At 46.5% G+C, this 21,133-nt stretch overlaps 1 protein-coding gene across 1 annotated transcript in view; it reads right to left on the reverse strand.

Moving 5' to 3' along the window:
- MYRIP (myosin VIIA and Rab interacting protein) overlaps positions 1-20,932 on the reverse strand; it is a 148,689-nt gene extending 127,757 nt beyond the window's left edge. The window contains 2 exon segments of the mRNA XM_054177164.1: positions 3,242-3,391; positions 20,846-20,932. Coding sequence (XP_054033139.1) covers positions 3,242-3,351 — 110 coding nt within the window. The 5' untranslated portion in view covers positions 3,352-3,391; positions 20,846-20,932.
- Positions 20,933-21,133: the final 201 nt, after the last annotated feature.

The following is a 21,133-nucleotide window of genomic DNA, read 5'->3' on the forward strand; positions in this document are numbered from 1 at the left end:
TCTTCTCCAGGCTGAGCAACCCCAGCTCCCTCAGCCTCTCCTCACAGGGCTGTGCTCCAGACCCCTCCCCAGCTTTGTTGCCCTTCTCTGGACACCTTCCAGCAAGCCAACATCTTTCCTAAACTGAGGAGCCCAGAACTGGACACAGGACTCAACGTGTGGCCTAACCAGTGCTGAGTCCAGGGGATAGGACAGGATTCTATTCTATTTCTATCTCTCTTCACACCGTTCAGAGTGGAAGGCAAGGTACTGATCAGAAGTTCAGCTGTTGGAACTCTGAGGCTTGTGAGGAGGAGACTGATCTCCCATTCCCTCCTCACTAGGAAAACAGCTTTAAGATGACTTTGTTTGGAGGTGAGGAGGGAAGACAGACAGGGCTTGTTTGTCTGGCCTGTGTTTGTTTTAAGGTATTTGATACAGGAAGGAAGCACAAGAACTGATACAGAGAACCAACAGAGAGCTACCCAAAGCATGGCACTTTGCCCATTCGATACGAGTCACACAGACAATATTTCGATTAACAGAGTTTGGAAGGAGTTTAATATTTTATCTGCTACAAGACCCATAACATGGACTGTAAATACACTTGAGACAAGTGTAGTGTCTGACAAGAGAGAGCATCAAACTGGTTTCTGGGCTTTGTCAGGTACAAGAATTTGTTTCTTGAGAAGCCTCTTCACAAGTCTGCTTATGCTGCAGTGGGCTGAGACACAAAAGGAAGTGGAAGGAAAAAAGCAGCAAAAGCAACTCTCTTAATTGAAAACGTTTCATCATCTTCTACACAAAGCTCTACTAGCCCCTTACCATGAGAAAATTAGAACACCCAGAGCTGAGAGGGCCCCCCAGTGAGCACAGACATATCACTTCTGCAAACAAGGCACTGCTGGAGATCTGATCATGAATCGCTGCAGTTTGCCTGCACCACAATGGAAAATTCAACTGCCTAAAGACTGCAAAGCCAACAGACACCAACCTAGCTATGAGAGACACAGCATCAGGCAAACCACGGTGATGTTTCTGCCTATGGGTGGCAGTCAACTGCCAGCACTGCCCTTGTGCTGTTCCTATAGACTCCCACATTACAAAGTTGGTGAGGGGCTTGGAACACAAGCCCTATGAGGAGAGGCTGAGGGAGCTGGGGTTGCTTAGCCTGGTGAAGAGGAGACTCAGGGGTGACCTTATGCTGTCTACAACTACCTGAAGGGAGGTTGTAGACAGGCAGAGGTTGGTCTCTTCTCCCAGGCAACCAGTACCAGAACAAGAGAACACAGTCTCAGGCTGTGCCAGGGGAGGTTTAGGCTGGAGGTTAGGAGGAAGTTTTACACAGAGAGAGTGATTGCTCATTGGAATGGGCTGCCCGAGGAGGTGGTGGAGTCACCATCACTGGAGGTGTTCAGGAGGAGACTTGATGGGGTGCTTGGTTGCGTGGTTTAGTTGGTTGGGTGGTGTGGGATGATAGGTTGGACACGATGGTCTTGAAGGTCTCTTCCAACCTGGTCTATTCTATTCTACTACTACATGAAGTAATTAATGTGCTCACAGGATGTTAGGAGTTGGAAGAGACCACCAAAGCCTTCCTTCAGGTAGTTAGAGAGAGCAAGAAGGTCTCCCCTGAGCCTCCTCTTCTCCAGGCTAAGCAACCCCAGCTCCCTCAGCCTCTCCTCCCAGGGCTGTGCTCCAGACCCCTCCCCAGCTTTGTTGCCCTTCTCTGGACACATTCAAGTGTCTCAATGTCCTTCTTAAACTGAGGAGCCCAGAACTGGACACAGGACTCAAGGTGTGGCCTAACCAGTGCTGAGCACAGGGCAGAATGACTTCCCTGCTCCTGCTGGCCACACTATTCCTGATGCAGGCCAGGATGCCACTGGCCTTCTTGGCCTCCTGGGCACACTGCTGGCTCATGTTCAGCCTACTGTCAACCAGTACCCCCAGGTCCCTTTCTGCCTGGCTGCTCTCCAGCCAGCAGCCCAGAGACAACCTGCAAGCCGCTGAGGCAGAGGTGATGCACACAAGTCTGCGCCACCACAGCCCAGCCCTGAGCACACAAACTCATCACTGCCCCAGCCACACCACAGCTGCCTGGTTTCCCTACTTGAGCTGATTCCCAGGAAACAAAAGCTCTGTTATGACTTGAGCCTCGGTACCTCTGGATGATTACACTGATGTTGGAGTAAATAAAAACATATCACTGCTGCCAGAGAACAGAACCAACACATAATCAAAGCAGCGAGATTAGGGGTGAACAAGTACAAAGGACAGTAAATATTATTAATCTGATAGCAGGCTGAGAGCCAAAGCAGGGGGAAAAAAAAAGGATAGGAAATTGAACTGATGTGAAGGAGTAAGGCATAACATACAGCCACACTAATCACTTACTATTTACATATGGTTATCTTACTATTTTTAGCCAAGTAATTATTTATTGTTTCTTTTCCCTCCACAAGAGCAGCCTGTCTCGAAACAGCAGCCTAAAGGTAGGGGGGAAGGCAAAAATAAAGGACTTCAGTTAGAGAACCACTGCTACAAATTCTCAGTGCAGAGAGATTCAAAGCAGCTTTGCAGCAGAAAATGCTTATGAGCAGCATGGTCTTTTCTTCACACGTTAAATCACTTTGTTTGCAGAGGATGGAAAAATAAATTAACAGCTAACAACTCCAATGCCACAAAAGACATTGATATGTTAGCCTCCATTGAACTTTAGAACCTTAAAAAGATTTATCAGGAATGATTAGGCTGGAGGTGAGGAGAATGTTCTTCACAATGAGTAATTGGCCACTGGAATGTGCTGCCCAGGGTGGTGGTAGAGTCACCGTCCATGAAGGTGTTCAAAAAGGGATTGGATGTGGCACTTGAAGCCATCATTTACTCGTGAGATGTTGGGTGACAGGTTGGACTTATCTCTGAGGTGTTTTCCAACCTTATTGATTCTATGAAGTTAAACCTCATTTCTTGTGGTATAATCACTTAACTCTTCAGTTTCTGCTAGCAAAGCAAAATTGAAGGTGTCAGCCATAAGAGATGATTGTTTTGGTTAAGGCCAGGATAGATTAAACACCAAAACAAAATGCATTAGTACTTCATAATTGGATTGATGTGGTAAAGTGTGGTTGTTTGCTACCTTTGTGAGAGCAATGATTAGCGCACAGAACACCACAATAAGCTCTGTTCTCTGGTGTCTCCCCCAAACCAGTTGTGAGAATCCAGAGAGCAGTATTTCTAACCATCTTTTCCTTCTTCTTACCTCAGCCTTTCTTCTTCTTTCTTCCGGAGGCTGAAATCTCGCTGAACTACCTGGAGCACATGCTCTGCTTCTTCATCAGTCAAGCCAGAAAGATCTAGTTTTCTCCCCATTATGGACTCTGTCCTGGGTATGTGTAGCTATGAGGAATGTCTGCAATTAGAAACAGAGAGGAGGAAAAAAAAAGGCAAAATAAATTGAAAGTTCTGGTATTTTTTTCCCCAGTGTGTTGGAATCAAAGGGACATTTGCTCAATACAAAGATGCTGGCATAAACTTCAGATCATAGAATCATAGAATTGTTAGGGTTGGAAGGGACCTCAAGGATCAGCCAGTTCCAACCCCCCTGCCATGGGCAGGGACACCTCACACTACAGCAGCTTGCTCACAACCACATCCAGCCTGGCCTTCAAAACATCCAGGCACGAGACTTCTACCACTTCCCTGGGCAACCTGTGCCAGTGTCTCACCACCCTCCTGGGGAAGAACTTCTTCCTAACATCCAATCCCAATCCACCCATTTCTAGTTTTGTTCCATTCCCCCCAGTCCTATCACTCCCTGACATCCTCCAAAGTCCCTCCCCAGCTTTCTTGTAGAAATAAGATAAGGAAATCATATGAACATAGAATTGTTTCAGCTGCAAGTGACCTTTAAGATCATCAAGTCCAACTGATAATCATTTAGGTTGGAAAAGGCTGTCAAGAACCTAACCCAGCACAGCCAGGTCATCACTAAATCATGTCCTTTAGCACCACATCTACATCTCTTTCAAACCCCTGCAGGGATGGTGACTCCGCCACTTCCCTGAGCAGCCTATTCCAGGGCTTGACAACTATTTCAGTAAAGAAATTTTCCCAGATGTCCAACCTAACCCTCCCCTGGGATAACTTGGATGATTAATTCCTGAATTATTTCTCCAAGTTCCATGCACCAGAAGCAATCACCTCCAATGTAAAAAGAAATGCAAATGATAAATTATTTGAGATATTAAATAGTGCTGAGGGGAAACCTCCGTGGTGCCCTCAACAAGAAATATGTTAAACTACTCATTGAATGGCTTAGGTTGGAAGGGACCTCAGGGATCATCTACTCCAACCCCCCCACCATGGGCAGGGACACCTCAACTAGACTCAGCTGCTCAAGGCCTCATCCTCAGAACATGCAATGTAGTGGGACACATTCTTCATTTCAGGCTTTGGGATACCTGATAGAAACCTGGAATATTTCTCCTGGGAGGGCAAGCTGAGAGAGTTGGGATTGTTCAACCCCGAGAAGACTCCAGGAAGACCTTAATTGTGGCCTTGTGTACTTAGTGGGGACCACTCAGAAAATGGGGATGATCACTTCAGCAGGGACTGTTCCAATAGGACAAGGGGTGACGGTTTTAAGCTAAAGCGGGGGAGATTCAGACTAGGTAAGAAATTTGTTACAATGAGTGTAATGAAACATTGGAACAGGTTGCACAGAGAGGTGCTTAGAAGAACCTGGAAACATTCCAGATCAGCTTGAATAAGGCTCTGAGGAGCCCGAAGATGTCCCTCACTGCAGGGGGGCAGACTAGTTGACCTTTAAAGGTCCCTTCCAACCCAGCCCAGTCTATGACTCTATTATCTGTTCATCTGTTCCCACGCACAGCACTTCAGTGCAAAGGCTTCTCTGACCTTCCAAAAGCACAGAAGGGCTTCCCCACAGGAAAGCCACATCCGCAGGGAAGTAAGCAGCTCTTTTCCAGCTAACTTTTTTCACATGCATACACTTCATGGGAGGAACACAGGATATCAACTAAAAGGAAATTAAACTATTTTAAGCAGTTGCTGGAGCCAGTAGAGACACCTCCATAGCAGGGCTCCAGTTGCCTGAGACAACGAATGATGAAGATACTCAGAGATCAAAGATGCCACTCTGGTTGTTCTTGAGCACCAAGTTAACAACTCAATGCAATTAGTGCTGTCACAGTAAGTTCTCCCTTCAGATCTTCAGCACAATGTTTGTGGAAGCTTTGTGAAAATTAATACTTTTGTTGTTGTTGCTCAAATCTACAGTCTGTGGTCCATTGGTAAAGAAAATCACCCCTTTGATTCAGTCACTGCTGTTGATCACAGGATGTCAGGGGTTGGAAAGGACCCAAAGAGATCATTGAGTCCAACCCCCCTGCCAGAGCAGGGCCATACAATCTATCTCAGGTCACACAGGAACACATCCAGACAGGCCTTGAAAGTTTCCAGAGAAGGAGGCTCCACAACCTCCCTGGACAGCCTGTTCCAGTGCTCTGTGACCCTCACAGTGAAGAAGTTCCCCCTTGTGTTGAGGTGGAACCTCCTGTGCTGCAGCTTACACCCACTGCACCTTGTCCTATCACAGGGAGCAACTGAGCAGAGCCTGTCCCCTCCTCCCTCCTGACCCTCAGATATTTATAAACATTTATTAAATCCCCTCCAAGTCTTCTCTTCTGCAGAGTAAAAAGCCCCAGGTCTTGTATTGAGCTTGTATTAGAAGGGGGGAAATTTACCCCCAAATCCAAGGGTAAATGGGCAGCCCACCTACTGCTGATTTATTTTTTAGGGTTGGCAGAGAATTAATGTCAAGTATACATAAGGCTTAAAAATCATCAGTGACTTTCACTTTGGGGTTTCATGTGGTTTATTAACCTATAAAAGACTCTCTAGCTGCATTCCAATATTACATTAGCCTCTAAGGGACTCATGTGGTTTTCCCCAAGAAATAATTTTTCATTACATTATTAAAGCATCTCCAAGCTGGGACTATCACAGCAGTTGATAAATATTTATAGACAGTCTTCAGATGGGTTGTCTTTTTTTTTTTTCCCAGTAGATATGCCTTAAGCATTCTGGAAACACACAATGGCAAATCCTCTAGAGGAAATGGAACAGGTTTCATTTTTTAAAAGCATCAGTGAAATAAGCCAAAATGAAAAGAAAATCCATCTATCAACCAAATCAATTTAAAAAAGGAAAATCAACCAAATAAAAAAAAAAAATCAACCAAAGTCAGCCAAATTATTTTAAGAAACCAACCACAACACAAACCAGCCCAATAACCAACCCAACCACAACACAAACCAGCCCAATAACCAACCCAACCACAACACAAACCAGCCCACCAAAAAAAAAAATCAACCAAATAATAAACCAACCAAAACCAAAATCAACCAAATAATAAACCAACCAAAACCAAAATCAACCAAATAATAAACCAACCAAAACCAAAATCAACCAAATAATAAACCAACCAAAACCAAAATCAACCAAATAATAAACCAACCAAAACCAAAATCAACCAAATAATAAACCAACCAAAACCAAAATCAACCAAATAATAAACCAACCAAAACCAAAATCAACCAAATAATAAACCAACCAAAACCAAAATCAACCAAATAATAAACCAACCAAAACCAAAATCAACCAAATAATAAACCAACCAAAAAAAAAGAAAACAACAACAAAAAAAATCAACCCAATAATAAACCAAAATAAAAATTCAACCAAATAAACAACAATCACCCAAATAATAATAATTAAAACTCAACCAAATAAGAATTGAAAAAAATCAACCAAATAATAATTGAAAAAAATCAACCAAATTAAATTCAGCTTGAGAAATTATTTCATTTTATTTACTTGGTTGATTTTAAAATCCCTTCTGGCCTCAACTGAAATAACTTGTATAAGGCTGTTCAGATGTTTGCCTTCAAGAGCAACACTTCGCTGATAAAATCTCAAACTGAATACAAAGTTTGAGCTTCCAGGGAGAGACATTACAAGGAAAATCATTCCCTGGAAGAAAATTTTGCTTGACAAATTAACAGCCTGTAGCAGGAAAGCCCAGGCTGGCTTCATACATGATTGGGTATCCTTTGACTAATGCTCTCATCTTCATACTTCTTACAGACTGCTTTAAAATCTAATTAAAACTACCATAGCAGAAGAGCACAGAGCTGTTGGAGTGAGCCCAGAGGAGGCCACAAAGATGAGCCAAGGGCTGGAGCACCTCTGCTATGAGGATAGGCTGAGGGAGCTGGGGGTGTTCAGCCTGGAGAAGAGAAGACTCTCTGGGAACCTTAGAGCTGCCTTCCAGTACCTGAAGGGATCCTACAGGAAGGGGGCAGAGGGACTTTTCATGAGGGTGTCTAGAGACAGGACAAGGGGGAATGGTTTGAAGCTGAGGGAGAGCAGGGTTAGACTGGAGATTAAGAAGAAGCTCTTCAGTCCGAGGGTGGTGAGACTCTGGAATAGGCTGCCCGGGGAGGCTGTGTCAGCCTCCTCCCTAGGGGTGTTGAAGGTCAGGCTGGATGAGGCCTTCAGCAGCTGAGTCTAGTTGAGAGGTCTCCCTGCCCATGGTGAGGAGGTTGGAGGAGATAATCTCTGAGGTCCCTTCCAACCTGAGCCATTCTTTGATTCCATGAAAAACATTTCTTGAATTCAAGCTTTAAAAAAAAAAAATCCAAACACCAAAACCACATACATAAAAAACCCCAATCATCCAAAAACAAACCAACCACACAAAAACCCCCAAACAAAAACCCACACAAACAAAACAAACACAAACCCCAAACACAACAGAAAAACAGTAAAGCAAACACACACACCCCTCATGGAACAGGGAGCAAAAGAAATGCTTTTCAAGAACTGCAAGCAATGCTTCTGAATTTTAAAGTGGACAAGAGCATCAACATCAGAAATGAGGGCAAGGAGTACATTTCCTAGTCACTCATATGATGGCTAAGCTGTCTGGGCTTGCAGTCTCAGCAGATTAGCATTACAGGAGGGTGGGAAGAAAGCCCACAAAGTTTTCTTTTCTTCTGTTTTTAAAAAGCACCAACTACCACTTCAAGCAGATTGCCTGCTCAACAGAGAGCCACATTATAAAGTTAATTATGCAAGCAGTCACACTGAGCATATTGTACAACACGTATCTCAGCCCCATGCTGTAGCTACGAAATCATAGAATCAGTAAGGTTGGAGAAGACCTCAGAGATCAAGTCCAACCTGTCACCCAACACCTCATGACTAGCTAAACCATGGCTTCAAGTGCCATGTCCAATCCTTTTTTGAACACCTCCAGTGACAGTGACTCCACCATCTCCCTGGGCAGCACATTCCAATGGCCAGCCTCTCTTTGTGTGAAGAACTTCTTCCTAACATCCAGCCTAAACCTCCCCTGCTGCAGCTTGAGACTGTGTCCTCTTGTTCTGGTGCTGGGTGCCTGGGAGAAGAGACCAACCCTCACCTGGCTACAACCTCCCTTCAGGTAGTTGTAGACAGCAATAAAGTCTCCCCTGAGCCTCCTCTTCTCCAGGCTAAGCAACCCCAGCGCCCTCAGCCTCTCCTCACAGGGCTGTGCTCCAGAGTCCTCCCCAGCCTCGCTGCCCTTCTCTGGACATGTTCAAGTGTCTCAATATTCATCTTAATAGGAGGAGGAACTTCTTCACTGTGAGAGTCACAGAGCACTGGAACAGGCTGCCCAGAGAGGCTGTGGAGTTGTCTTCGCTGGAGACTTTCAAGACCCATCTGGATGTGATCCTGCTCTGGCAGGGGGGGAGATCCCTTCCAATGCCTAACATCCTGTGACCTGGAGTGCTGTGTCAAGTTTAGCCTCCCCAGTAGACTTTAAACAGACTTTCACCAAAAGACAGCATTTAAAGAACATTACTGCCCAAAGTCATTTCTAGTACAGCTAGCACAGCATTATGTCTAGAATGAGGCACAATTAACAGTGGTCACAAATTTCTTGGTCTTTTTTTAAAGTCCAAGAAAGTCTAAAAGCTGCAGTGAACAACACTGCTGATACTCTTCTTCCCTTTTCATTGGAAATTAAGTAATGCTACACACACACAAAACACAAGTGGGAAAATAGACTCATTGGAAACACAAAGCTACCTCTTCAGATGAGAAATTGAGCACAGCCCAACTGACTGCAGCATGAGGACTTGTATCTGGTGTGACACATTTTCAATGAGATGCAAGACCACAAGGTCTGAGAGGATGTTGTTCTTTGTACCCACACTGATTTTAACTGAGATTTCTTGCACATATTTCCTGGCCCATAACCAAAGCATAAAATCTCTTCCTTTCAGCCTTGGACTTGCAAGTTCCTGAGCACAGTAAGGTTTGTTTCACTGGTGGCGGGGGGAAGCAGCAGGGTTTAATTTGGTTCCTTCTGGGAGAGATGTTCCTTATTCATCCAAGATATTGCCATAACTGGGTGTGTTTCTTACACAGAACAGTGCCAGGACATAATAAAAATGGAGGAAAGTGTAAAACCTTAAAAAGATCAAAGGTCATTGCTGTGTGGTTTTCATTTTTAATCTACTTAGGAAATAAAGAGGAGTTTCACAGACATCTTCATTCTATGTTTTACATTATTTTGATTTCCAAACATGAAATTGCAGAAGAGCTCCACTGAAGTATTTTACTTCCAAATAACTGCATCTAAAAATCTAAGGATGGAACTGGGCTCCTCAGTTTAGGAAAGATGTTGAGTTGCTGGAAGGTGTCCAGAGAAGTGCAACAAAGCTGGGGAGGGGTCTGGAGCACAGCCCTGTGAGGAGAGGCTGAGGGAGCTGGGGTTGCTTAGCCTGGAGAAGAGGAGGCTCAGGGGAGACCTCATTGCTCTCTACAACTCCCTGAAGGGAGGTTGTAGCCAGGTGGGGATTGCTCTCTTCTCCCAGGCAACCAGCATCAGAACAAGAGGACACAGTCTCAAGCTGCAGCAGGGGAGGTTTAGGCTGGAGGTTAGGAAGAAGCTCTTCCCAGAAAGAGAGATTGGCCATTGGAATGTGCTGCCCAGGGAGGTGGTGGAGTCCCCATCCCTGGAGGAGTTTAGCAAGAGCCTGGCTGAGGCACTTGGTGCCATGGTTTAGTTGATCAGATGGTGTTGGGTGATAGGTTGGACTTGATGATCTGAAAGGTCTTTTCCAACCTGGTTAATTCTATTCTATTCTGAGGCAGGATGGAAGACTATGAAACCATTTCTTAAAAAAAACCCCAGAAGCTATTTTATTTATATAGAAGAAAAAAAAACCACAAACAATTATTTTTACAGAAAATATTGAAGATTACACTGGAGGCCTTAATTTCTCTCATCTATGTTTGACATGTCGTAATAAAAAGATTCTTAATAAGAAATTATGGCAATTTTGTAGCTATATATTAGGCCTACAGCTGATACACAAATCCAAGTGGAAATTCAGCAAATAATACAACAGCCAAATTCACTGACCAGAAAAAACCCCTCTCTCCACCGATAACCAGGAACTCCTAGAGGAAAAGCTTAGCCAGAATTTGGCCCTGGAGCTGCTGAAGATCATGGGGCATCTGGCATGTACTGGTAGCACAGATTTCACTGCTTTCCAGTCACTGTGAACTTTCATTTTACTTCAGTCTCATCTTCCATCATTTATGCTGAATTTAGGCAAATCATGTTTAGCTCTCTCTTCTTTATTTAGCAGCAACTGTCTTATGGAAGAACATCTAGAGAGGATGGATCTGTCAGTATTCTGACTGTGAGAGACTGACTGTTACTCTTCCTGAAAGGAGAAAGACAGCTTGGGGAAAACACACAAAACTGGAGTGGCAGTGCACTGGCATGCAATTGTCTCTTGCATGATTGGCCTCTCTTCCACCTGCCTTCAATCTAGAGCATGAAAAGCAGCTCATTACTGCAATGGACACTTAACCAACCCCAAGGTGAATGAGCACAGGTCTGGGGTGAAGTCAGCATGTGCATTCAGGACATGCAACCAATCCCAGAATCATCCAACCCAATCAGAAATTTGCATCTCCAGAAGCAGGAGACTTCAAGGGCCTCCCTTTGGATGCTTGACCTGCAAAGTGGGGCTCAGAGCTCACTGCTGTCACATACCCAGGCTGCCTGCACAGAGACAACCACAGAAAGGAGCAGGGAGGTCATTCTGCCCCTGTACACTGCACTGGTTAGGCCGCACCTCGAGTACTGTGTCCAGTTCTGGGCCCCTCAGTTTAGGAAGGAGGTTGACTTGCTGGAACGAGTCCAGAGAAGAGCAACAAAGTTGGTGAGGGGTTTGGAACATAAGCCCTACGAGGAGAGGCTGAGGGAGCTGGGGTTGCTTAGCCTGGAGAAGAGGAGACTCAGGGGTGACCTTATTACTCTCTACAACTACCTGAAGGGAGGTTGTAGACAGACGGATGTTGGTCTCTTCTCCCAGGCAAGCAGTACCAGAACAAGAGGACACAGTCTCAGGCTGCGCCAGGGGAGGTTCAGGCTGGATGTTAGAAAAAAGTTCTATACAGAAAGAGTGATTGCACATTGGAATGGGCTGCCTGGGGAGGTGGTGGAGTCGCCATCACTGGAGGTTTTTAGGAGAAGACTTGACAGGGTGCTTGGTGCCGTGGGTTAGTTGCTTGGGCGGTGTTGGATTGGTTGATGGGTTGGACGCGATGATCTTGAAGGTCTCTTCCAACCTGGTTTATTCTATGTATTCTATGTATTCTATTTCAAAGGAGGCAAGTTCCTGCTTCCACCCTCCCATCCAAGCCCAAAGCAAATCAGTCTTCACACTCAGCTTGAGCCAACATGACAAAATACTGAACAAAAAGCTCATCTGTATTCCTCCTCTCTTCAGCATTAGCTTGAGAGCGAGCACTGCAAAAATATATTCACCACCTGTGCCGTGCTACACTGAACGACTGAGTTATAGAGGTCAGAAGGGAGCTCTGGGGATCATCCAGTCCAAAGACCCTGCTAAAGTAGGGTCACCCAGAGCAGGTTACACAGAATTCCTGAGTGTCTCTAGAGAAGGAGACTCCACAACCCCTCTGGGCAGCCTGCCCCGCTGCTCCGTCATCCTCAGTTTTTTCCCATGTTCAGACAGAGCTTCCCGAGTTCCACTTTGTGCTGTTGTCCCTTGCCCTATCACTGGACACCACTGAAAAGACTCTGGCCTTATCTCCTTGACCCCTAGCCTTTAGATATTGATAGCAATGATCAGATCACCTCTCAGGCTTCTCAGACTAATCAGCCCCAGATCTCTCAGCTTTTCCTCTTAAGTGAGATGTTCCAGTGCCCTCAGCATCTTCTGGACTCCTTTCCAGTAGTTCCACGTCTCTCTTGAACTGGGGAGCCCAGGCCTAGGCACAGTACTCCAGATGTGACCTCACAAGCCATATTCTTGGCTTTTCCCAATCAATATGCCTCAGACGAGCTCTGCAGCTTGAAGGGAGATGAAAGAAATGGCAAATCCTTCTCTCAGAGAATTGATGGCAGTTTCTGTCTCACGTGATGAGGCAGAGGAGGGAGCCCTCACTTTGTCTGTGTGACACTCAATGAATGCACCCAGAAAAAGACTCAGATTCAACTTTGTGTCAAGCCTGGGAAGGCTCTAATGATCTCCCTCCCTGTGGAGGAGCATAGAAGAGAACACAACTCAGGATGTTTCTGTGCAGATTCCTCCTTCAGATGCCAACATCTTGTATGGCCTGAAGAAATTGAACAATAGAGAAGGTCCATGACCACATAAGCTGCACAACCAGTGACATTTCCTCCCCAGTACCACAGCAGTCACTATTTCTAGTAACAGGTGGACAGGAGCATCCTGCAGACCAAATTCAACAAGCCTACCAAGAAAACAGAGGTCCACCAAGACAACTCTTGCAAGGTCAAGATGCATTGCATCAAGTAGCGCTATGGCTTCTCATCTGAGTTACTCCTGTACCAATCTGGGGAAGAAAACACTGAGAGAAGAATTGAAGCTTTTGTAAGGCCTCCAACAGCTCTGAAAGCACAACACATTTTACATCTGCATAGAAACTTGATTTTTCCTTTCAACACCAGAGCCAAAAGAGCTCTGAGAAATTATGTATGGCGTTGTAACTTGAAAGCTGTATTGTGATCAACCCATGCAAGCTACGAAAGGAAACAGTTGAGTGGATTGCTTGACTGCTACCAAAACATCCATAATGTCAAATCCAACCACTATGCAAACACAGCACAGACATGCTTAAAACACTACACAATCAGATGGATTTTTTTTTCCAGCCCTCAACATATGTTGCACCAATTGATATCCTGCATCCTTCTTGCTAAATACCACTCAGCAGCTTCTCCTTAAATTTAATCCAAGAACTAGCCATTGACTGAGAGAATCTTCCTGCAGGGCTAGGACAGAGACTGACAAAAAAATAAAATATCTATTTTTAGAGGTGAAGAGAATGCTCCCAATGGCAGCTGCCACGATGAGGCAGTATCCTCTAGAGCTGCCAGATGTGAGAACAAATTTCATACAGCAAATCACTGCTAATTCAAACCACAGACACAAAGCCCCACTGCAAATTACTGGGTTTAGCAGATTAGCAAGTAAATAAACAAAAACAAAACAAAAACCAATTCTCCCAAGACTGTGCCTTCCCCAGTCCCTCTGACACCTATAGAGTGCTTCTAACCTGGATCTAGGCTGGAACAAGCAAGGACACAACAAAAAAAAGGATGACAATTGTACAGCCGGAGGTCCCATTTCACTGCCACTTAGTGCTGAGCCATTTGGAGCACAGCCCTGTGAGGAGAGGCTGAGGGAGCCGGGGGTGCTTAGCCTGGAGAAGAGGAGGCTCAGGGAAGACCTCATTGCTCTCTACAACTACCTGAAGGGAGGTTGTAGTCAGGTGGGGGTTGGTCTCTTCTCCCAGGCAACCAGCACCAGAACACAGTCTCAAGCTGTACCAGGGGAGGTTTAGGCTGGATGTGAGGAGAAAGTTCTTCCCAGCAAGAGAGACTGGCCACTGGAATTTGCTGCCCAGGGAGGTTATGGAGTCACCATCACTGGAAGTGTTAAAGAAGAGACTGGATGGGGAACTTAGTGCCATGGTTTAGTTGATTAGATAGTGTTGGGTGATAGGTTGGATTCAATGATCTTGAAGGTCTTTTCCAACCTGGTTAATTCTATTCTATTCTCTTCATATCTGGTCAACACACAGCCTATGCCCCATGCATGGGAAGAAGAGGTTTGGAAGCAGGTGGTCTTTGAACTGCTTAGACAAGTGATATAAAAGAAGAATGAAACCAAGCCAGGGCTGTGCAGAAAGTCTCTGAAAGCCAAACTAGGAGCCAGGTTAGTCTATCAAGCAGGGAGTTAATGGATTGGTTTGTTGACACTGGGACCTACTCAGCACTGTGCTCTGCTCTGGACCCAAGCTTGGTTACCTCTTTTTCAATATTGACATGGCACAACATGGAGACCACCTGAGCCCCAGCCAAGAAACACAAGCCTGAAGTTCTGGATCCCAAGTTTGTACAAACAAGGAACCCTGACACCCAAGCACAAGATACAGTCAGATGCTTTCTGGAGGTCAAAGGCCAGCTTCACTGTCAGGTTTCGACTGCTGCTTTACTTCTATTTGGATCCAAACTGGAGCAGCCTCACAGCTCCTTCAGTTGAAATCAGGGAAACAAAGGAAATCATCCTCTTGCAGGTTTAGAAAATCAGCCAGCCAGCACAGGCACCTTTTGAGGTCCCAAGGGAGGTTGTAGCCAGATGGGGGTCGGTCTGTTCTCCCAGGCAACCACCAACAGAAATAGGGGACAGAGTCTCAAGCTGTGCCAAGGGGAGGTTCAGGCTGGACATTAGGAGGAAGTTCTTCACAGAGAGAGTGATTTGCAATTAGGGTGGGCTGCCCAGGGAGGTGGTGGGGTCGCCACCTCTGGAGATCTTCAAGAGACTGGATGAGGCAGTGCCATGGTCTAGTGGATTGGATAGGGCTGGGTGATAGGTTGGACTGGATGATCTTGGAGGTCTCTTCCAACCTGGTTGATTCTATTATTCTATTTGATCAACTGGATCAAATTAAGCCACCATCTTTAGGAACCAGCCAGGCCTTCTCTGTACCTTATTAATTTTTTATTACTAATTTTTAATAATGCAGTTGCCTCTACCAGGGCCCAGTCTTGAAGACTGAGGTAATGTTACAAGGACACTGAAACAGCACGCTCCTTCGATGAGCCTATGTGAAGAACATCAACTTAACCAAGAAAACTTCTGTTTCAAGTCCTCTACATTAGCTTCTCCCAGTTTTTAGCTTTCCAGTATGCATTACAACAGCCCTCAGGATCAATTTCTGCCCTCTCCACCCCCCACCCCCCCAATTCCCCCTCAGCTAAAAGCACAATCTTAGGGGGTGGTGAGTTGAGTAGAATCATCAGGCTGATCTTGCTCTAGAGGTGAATTGTTGGTTGGCATTTTCCCTTTCCCCCCCATTTATGACTCAACCCCTGACTTCCATGCTTATGGTGATTAACACACAGCCAATTTTTGGCGCTAGGTTTTAGATCAAGCCCAGCTGAGACTGTCAAATCCAGCATCATCAGATCATACCTTTCAGAATCCTCCCAAAAGCTCTTTCAACTTAAAAACCTAGTGTCAATCAACTATTGTTTAACGCAAGTCCACCTCAGGGGCTGTCAAATGTCAAAGCACTTACAACAGCTAGATGCAAGCATTGGGATAACTTCCAGGAATGTCCACCAAGTATTCCTGGGGATGACCACAAAAGGGCAGAGGGATCAGTTCTCTCATAGAGGGAAAAGTGCAATCAATGCCTTACACAATTAGCAATGGTTAGAAAACCAGGAACACTCTGCACTTTGAAGTATTTCAGGACAGTGTGAGCTGCATCTCTGTCAAGAGCACTTAAATCATGTGCTGAACATCCATGCTGCAGCAATTAACGCTAATGGCACAAACCAGCACTTTTCTGTTTGGATTGCCCTGTGACACTACAATCTGTTCATCCAAGCCCAAAAGGGACAGAAGAAAACCACATTAGAATGACCTTCTCTATCAGAAGCAATGACCAATAAGCAAAGCAGCCCTTCTCATGTTAGCTTCAGAAGAGATAAAACTCCTTAATTGCAAGAGCAGAACAGCAAATTCACTCCTGGAGTTGTGAACAAGTTTTGCTTTCTTTCCTTTCCAGAAAGAAAACACCAGATTATGTTCCATCTTCCTCCAAGAACAGACAGCTGGTTTACAGCAGCAGAGCCACAGACTGGAGACAGAGTGGCTGCAGAGCAGACAGCCAGAAAGGGACCTAGGGCTACTGACTGATAACAGGCTGAACATGAGCCAGCAGTGTGCCCAGGAGGCCAAGAAGGCAAATGGCATCCTGGCCTGCATCAGGAATAGTGTGGCCAGCAGGGAAGTCATTCTGCCCTGGACTCAGCACTGGTTAGGCCACACCTTGAGTCCTGTGCCCAGTTCTGGGCCTCTCAATTTAAGAAGGACATTGAGACCCTTGAACGTGTCCAGAGAAGGGCAACGAGGCTGGGGAGAGGTCTGGAGCCACAGCCCTGTGAGGAAAGGCTGAGAGAGCTGGGGTTGCTAAGCCTGGAGAAGAGGAGGCTTAGGGGAGACCTTATTGCTGTCTACAACTACCTGAAGGGAGGTTGTAGCCAGGTGGGGGTTGGTCTATTCTCCCAGGCAACCAGCATCAGAACAAGAGGACACAGTCTCAAGCTGTGCCAGGGAAGGTTTAGGCTGGATGTTAGGAGGAAGTTCTTCATAGAACGAGAGATTGGCCATTGGGATGTGCTGCCCAGGGAGGTGGTGGAGTCACCATCCCTGGAGGTGTTCAAAAAAGGATTGGATGTGGCACTTGGAGCCATGGTTCAGTTGCCATGAGGTGTTAGGTATTAGGTGATAGGTTGGACTTGATGATCTGAGGTCTTTTCCAACCTTGTTGATTCTATGATTACTCTACATGGAGGCAGGTGAGGGTTTCAGGAGAAGGAACTGTTTCATTAATAAAAAATCTCTAAACATTTCATGGGAATGCCACAGCTTGTAATCACCTTTGAAAGGGGCTCTACACTTTACAGTGCTACTACAAGTAGAGACTGCATTTCATTTTCTACAGCAAATTATCTCAGCACCCTTTAAACAGACTTGATCCAGAAACTATGGCTGAATTATGTTACTTCTCCATTGATTCTTCTCCATCAACAAGCAGCACACATTGCAAGGAAGAGTCTAGAAGGGAAATATTTCTGGAACTGCTGCATGGTAGAACTTGAGCTTAGGTCTTCAGCAGGATAGGTTCAGGTTCCTTTCTTGCCTGCCAGTCAGCACCAGCAGAACTCAAGAAGACTACTGCAGTGCTTACTGTGAGTTAGCCTGAGACAATGCCACTGGAATTGTCTCATCTTCAAGATTAACCTCCACAGCAGTCAGCTTCTCCACTTGAGTAGGTGGTATTTGATTTTACTGCAGAGGGGTTTGGACTAGATGACCTTCGGAGGTCCCATTCAACCCAGACCATTCCAGGATTCTATGAGAACTTTGCCTTGAAGAATGCAAAATTAATTTCCTATGGCAATGCTTTTTTTATCTTAAAGCAACTAATGCATAGTAATACCCAAAAACATAGGTATTAGTCTTTCCTTTAGGATTATCAGTTGATCATAAATTGATCATCAATTGATGAATAGGTAAATGAAGCATACAGGCAACAGAAAGTAGCAAGAGGTCTTGTTTCCTTTACCTTTACTTTTCCTTACTGTAGATAAAGGTCAAGTTTCTCTGGTACTTCAAGCAGCAGCATGGGGTGCTTTGCCCCACACTGAAACATAGCCTTTACCTTCCTCTTTCCTAAAGTCCAATAAGCTTCCTTTGAAAGTAAACTGCTATAAATCTCTGCATGTAAGAACCCTGGGGGTGGTTTGTTTTAAGGCTGTCAGTGGTTCATGGGTAAGCCTTTAATATCTCTAAGACTCTGGATCTAAAAGGAAAATTAATAAAGCAATGCATGCAAAGGCTGAATGAGCCTCTGCATGCAAAGCTTTATTAGTGAGCAGGGACATCTTCCACTAGATCAGGTTGCTCAGAGCCCTGCCAAGCCTGACCTTGAGTATCTCCAGGGATGGGGCTTCAACCACCTCCCTGGGCAACATGTTCCAGTGTTCCACCACCCTCATGGCAAAGAGCTTGTTATTAACATCCAATCTAAATCTGCCCTTCTCTAATTCCAAACCACTGCTCCTTGTCCCATCCTTACAGGCCTTTGCAAACAGTCCCTTCTTGTAACCCCCTTCAGGTACTGGAAGGCTGCTATTAGGTCTTCCTGGAGCCCTCTCTTCTCCAGACTGAACAACTCCAGCTCCCTCAGCCTGTTCCTTGTAGCAGAGCTGCTCCAGCCCCCTGGTCATTTTCGTGGGCTTCCTCTGGACCTGCTCTATCAGGTCCATGTCCTTGCTGTGTTGAGGGCTCCAGATCATGGAATGGCTTAGGTTGGAAGGGACCTCAGAGATCATCTCCTCCAACCTCCCCATGATGGACAGAGACACCTCTCAACTAGACTCAGCTGTTCAAGGCCTCATCCAACCTGACCTTCAACACCCCCAGGGGGGAGGCATCCAGAACCTCCCTGGGCAGCCTATTCCAGAGTCTCACCACCCTCCTACTGAAGAACTACTTCTTCCTAAGCTCCAGTCTAACCCTCAGCTTCAAACCACCACCCCTTTGTCCTACTGCTAGACACCCTTATGAAAAGTCCCTCTCTTGTCCAGCTTCCCAGGACCTAGGTAAGTAAGGTGGCTTACATTGCCAAACAGCAGTTTCCAGTCTGCTAGCAGTGGGGTGTGCTAATACTGGCAGCCAGACAGAGCAGTCAAGTGTCACACAGATGCACTGTTTACCAGCGCAGTCAGCAGATACTGCTTTGCTTCAGCATCACCCAGGCATAGGCTGGGGACTTTGTTTTCCTTTGTTTAAGTTCTTCAAGCACTCTGTTTGCCACAACTATTTCAGTGAGAAGGGTGAATTCCTGCTGTTTTTATACAGTTGGGTACAGCCTACACAATCCAAAAAGCCTGGGTTAGCAATCAAGGGTAGCATGCTCAAGCTGTATTCAGCAGGTTAGGGTGGAAGCAGGAAACCAGCTCAGGAAAATAAAGTTTTGGGCTTTGCTTTCTTATCTTGTATCGTTCCTAGACAGCACTAATGAAGATGAAGACACTCTGCTTAAAAGCATTCACCTGTCTGAAAGGACAATATTGCATCAGCTGAATCAGCAGCAGGTCCAAGATGCAATTCCTGGTGCAGGGGCCACTGTTGTTTTGGGTTTTTGAAAGTACTTTTCCCCCCAGTGTCAGCTACTGGGGTGCAAGTGAGTTCTGGGAGGTCTCACTGCCAGCTCATGTCTCCGAGCTGCTAACAATGATACTCTCCTGTTTGTAATTGCTAGATGCACTATGCAAGTTACCTGACAAATTCCACAGCAAAGCCACAGAAGCACCAAGTGTATTTTTGGATGCTTGGGCATAATGCAGAGGCACAAATGCTCTGACACAATCCAGTACCTGAGCAGCGATGGGTGAGGCAGCAGCCTGAGAGATTACATACAAGCTACGGCACCTTCTGCTTTTCACCCAGCTCTGCTCCCTTGCTGTAGCTAGAAACAAGCAGCAAACATTAAGGTTTGACGCTCAGCTGCAGGGGCAGTCAGCGGTCTCAATGCAGTTCAAAGGGAACCGCTATCACCGTTAATTATCAACCATAAAAACCTTTCCAGGCTGACGACAGGTCACTCCGAGCCAGAAAAAAATGCCTGCCAATGCAAGAACTAAACTAACTTCTCCCCCTTTCTCTCTCTAGCCTTTCAGAAAAGGGTTCTCAGAGGAATGAGCAGAAGCCTTTACAGCCAAAATCCTTGCCGTGCCTATTCTAACAAACTCCAGGCTCCAAGGCAAGGCAGCTGCCCACATTTTCAGGAATGCAGGGAGCAGTAAAATGGTAGGGTCGAAGGCAAACCCTACCATGTGCCAAAACAGATTGACTGATACAGTCAATACCCCTGCAAACATGCTCGAGGAGGGACGCGCATACGCTCCAAGGCTTTCTGCAATCTAATTTAGCTACGTTCACCTAAAACACTGCACGAACCCCAGCACAACACACGCTCCTGCTTAATTAGATTCCCTAGGAAAAGCCAGCCGGAGCCATATGGTAATTTTCCTCAGCGGTTACAATAAACTGACCTTGATACTAGGCAAATGCACGCTGCTTCTGTCTGAGGCACAAATTACAACACACTGAGCGGCGGGATGCTCCTGTGGAAAGGGGACAGGCACAACGCCATGCCCAAAGCCTCTCGGAGCTGGGAGGGAAGTTGATCGAAGCAGTCTAATAACAGCAATAACAATCATAACGGCAATAATAACAATAACAATGCATTGCAGTGACAGCAATAATGCTAATGCATTGCAGCGACAGCGCTCCAGGAACCACGCCGTCAGCAGGAAGCCTGGGAGCTCTCCAGACGCCTAGCCGGCAATTAAAAGAAGCCGTCGCGTGTCGCCGTTGTCCTGTGTCCCCCTACTACCGGAGGTCGCCGCGGAGGAGAGCTCCGGCCTCACCTCGCACCTACACGCCGCGGTAGGAGGCGACTCCCCCCCCACCCCCGGCCACCAGCGACCGCGGGAACGGACCGACATCCCTTACAAGTGGGGCTGAGGAGGGGACCTGCACTTAACCGAGCCCCGGCCGCCGTTCCCGACGGGACGCTGCCGCGGCCCTACCGCAGCCCACGACTCGTCTCAACCCGCAGCGTCGCCGGCTGTACTCACCGCCGGCCAAAGGCGAGGGCTGCACCAAAATGGCAGGCGGGCAGTAACTTCGGGGCACGGGCAGGGGCACCGGCGGCAGCGGCTGCTCCCCGTCGCTCATGCAGAGGTGCTGCTGTCGCCGCTCCACGCCGGTCCCCAGGCAGTCGCCACTTGAGCGAAGCCGCTGGGCACAGGTGCCCCGCGCCGGCGCGAGTGAAGAGCCCGCAGCCGCTGCTGCCGCGTCTCCTGCTGCTGCTGCTGCCGGCACCGCAGCAGCGCCCGGTGGCGCGTCCGGCAGGGCGGGGAGGA

This window comes from Dryobates pubescens, chromosome 38, assembly GCF_014839835.1.
Source record: "Dryobates pubescens isolate bDryPub1 chromosome 38, bDryPub1.pri, whole genome shotgun sequence".
NCBI classification, from domain to species: domain Eukaryota; kingdom Metazoa; phylum Chordata; class Aves; order Piciformes; family Picidae; genus Dryobates; species Dryobates pubescens.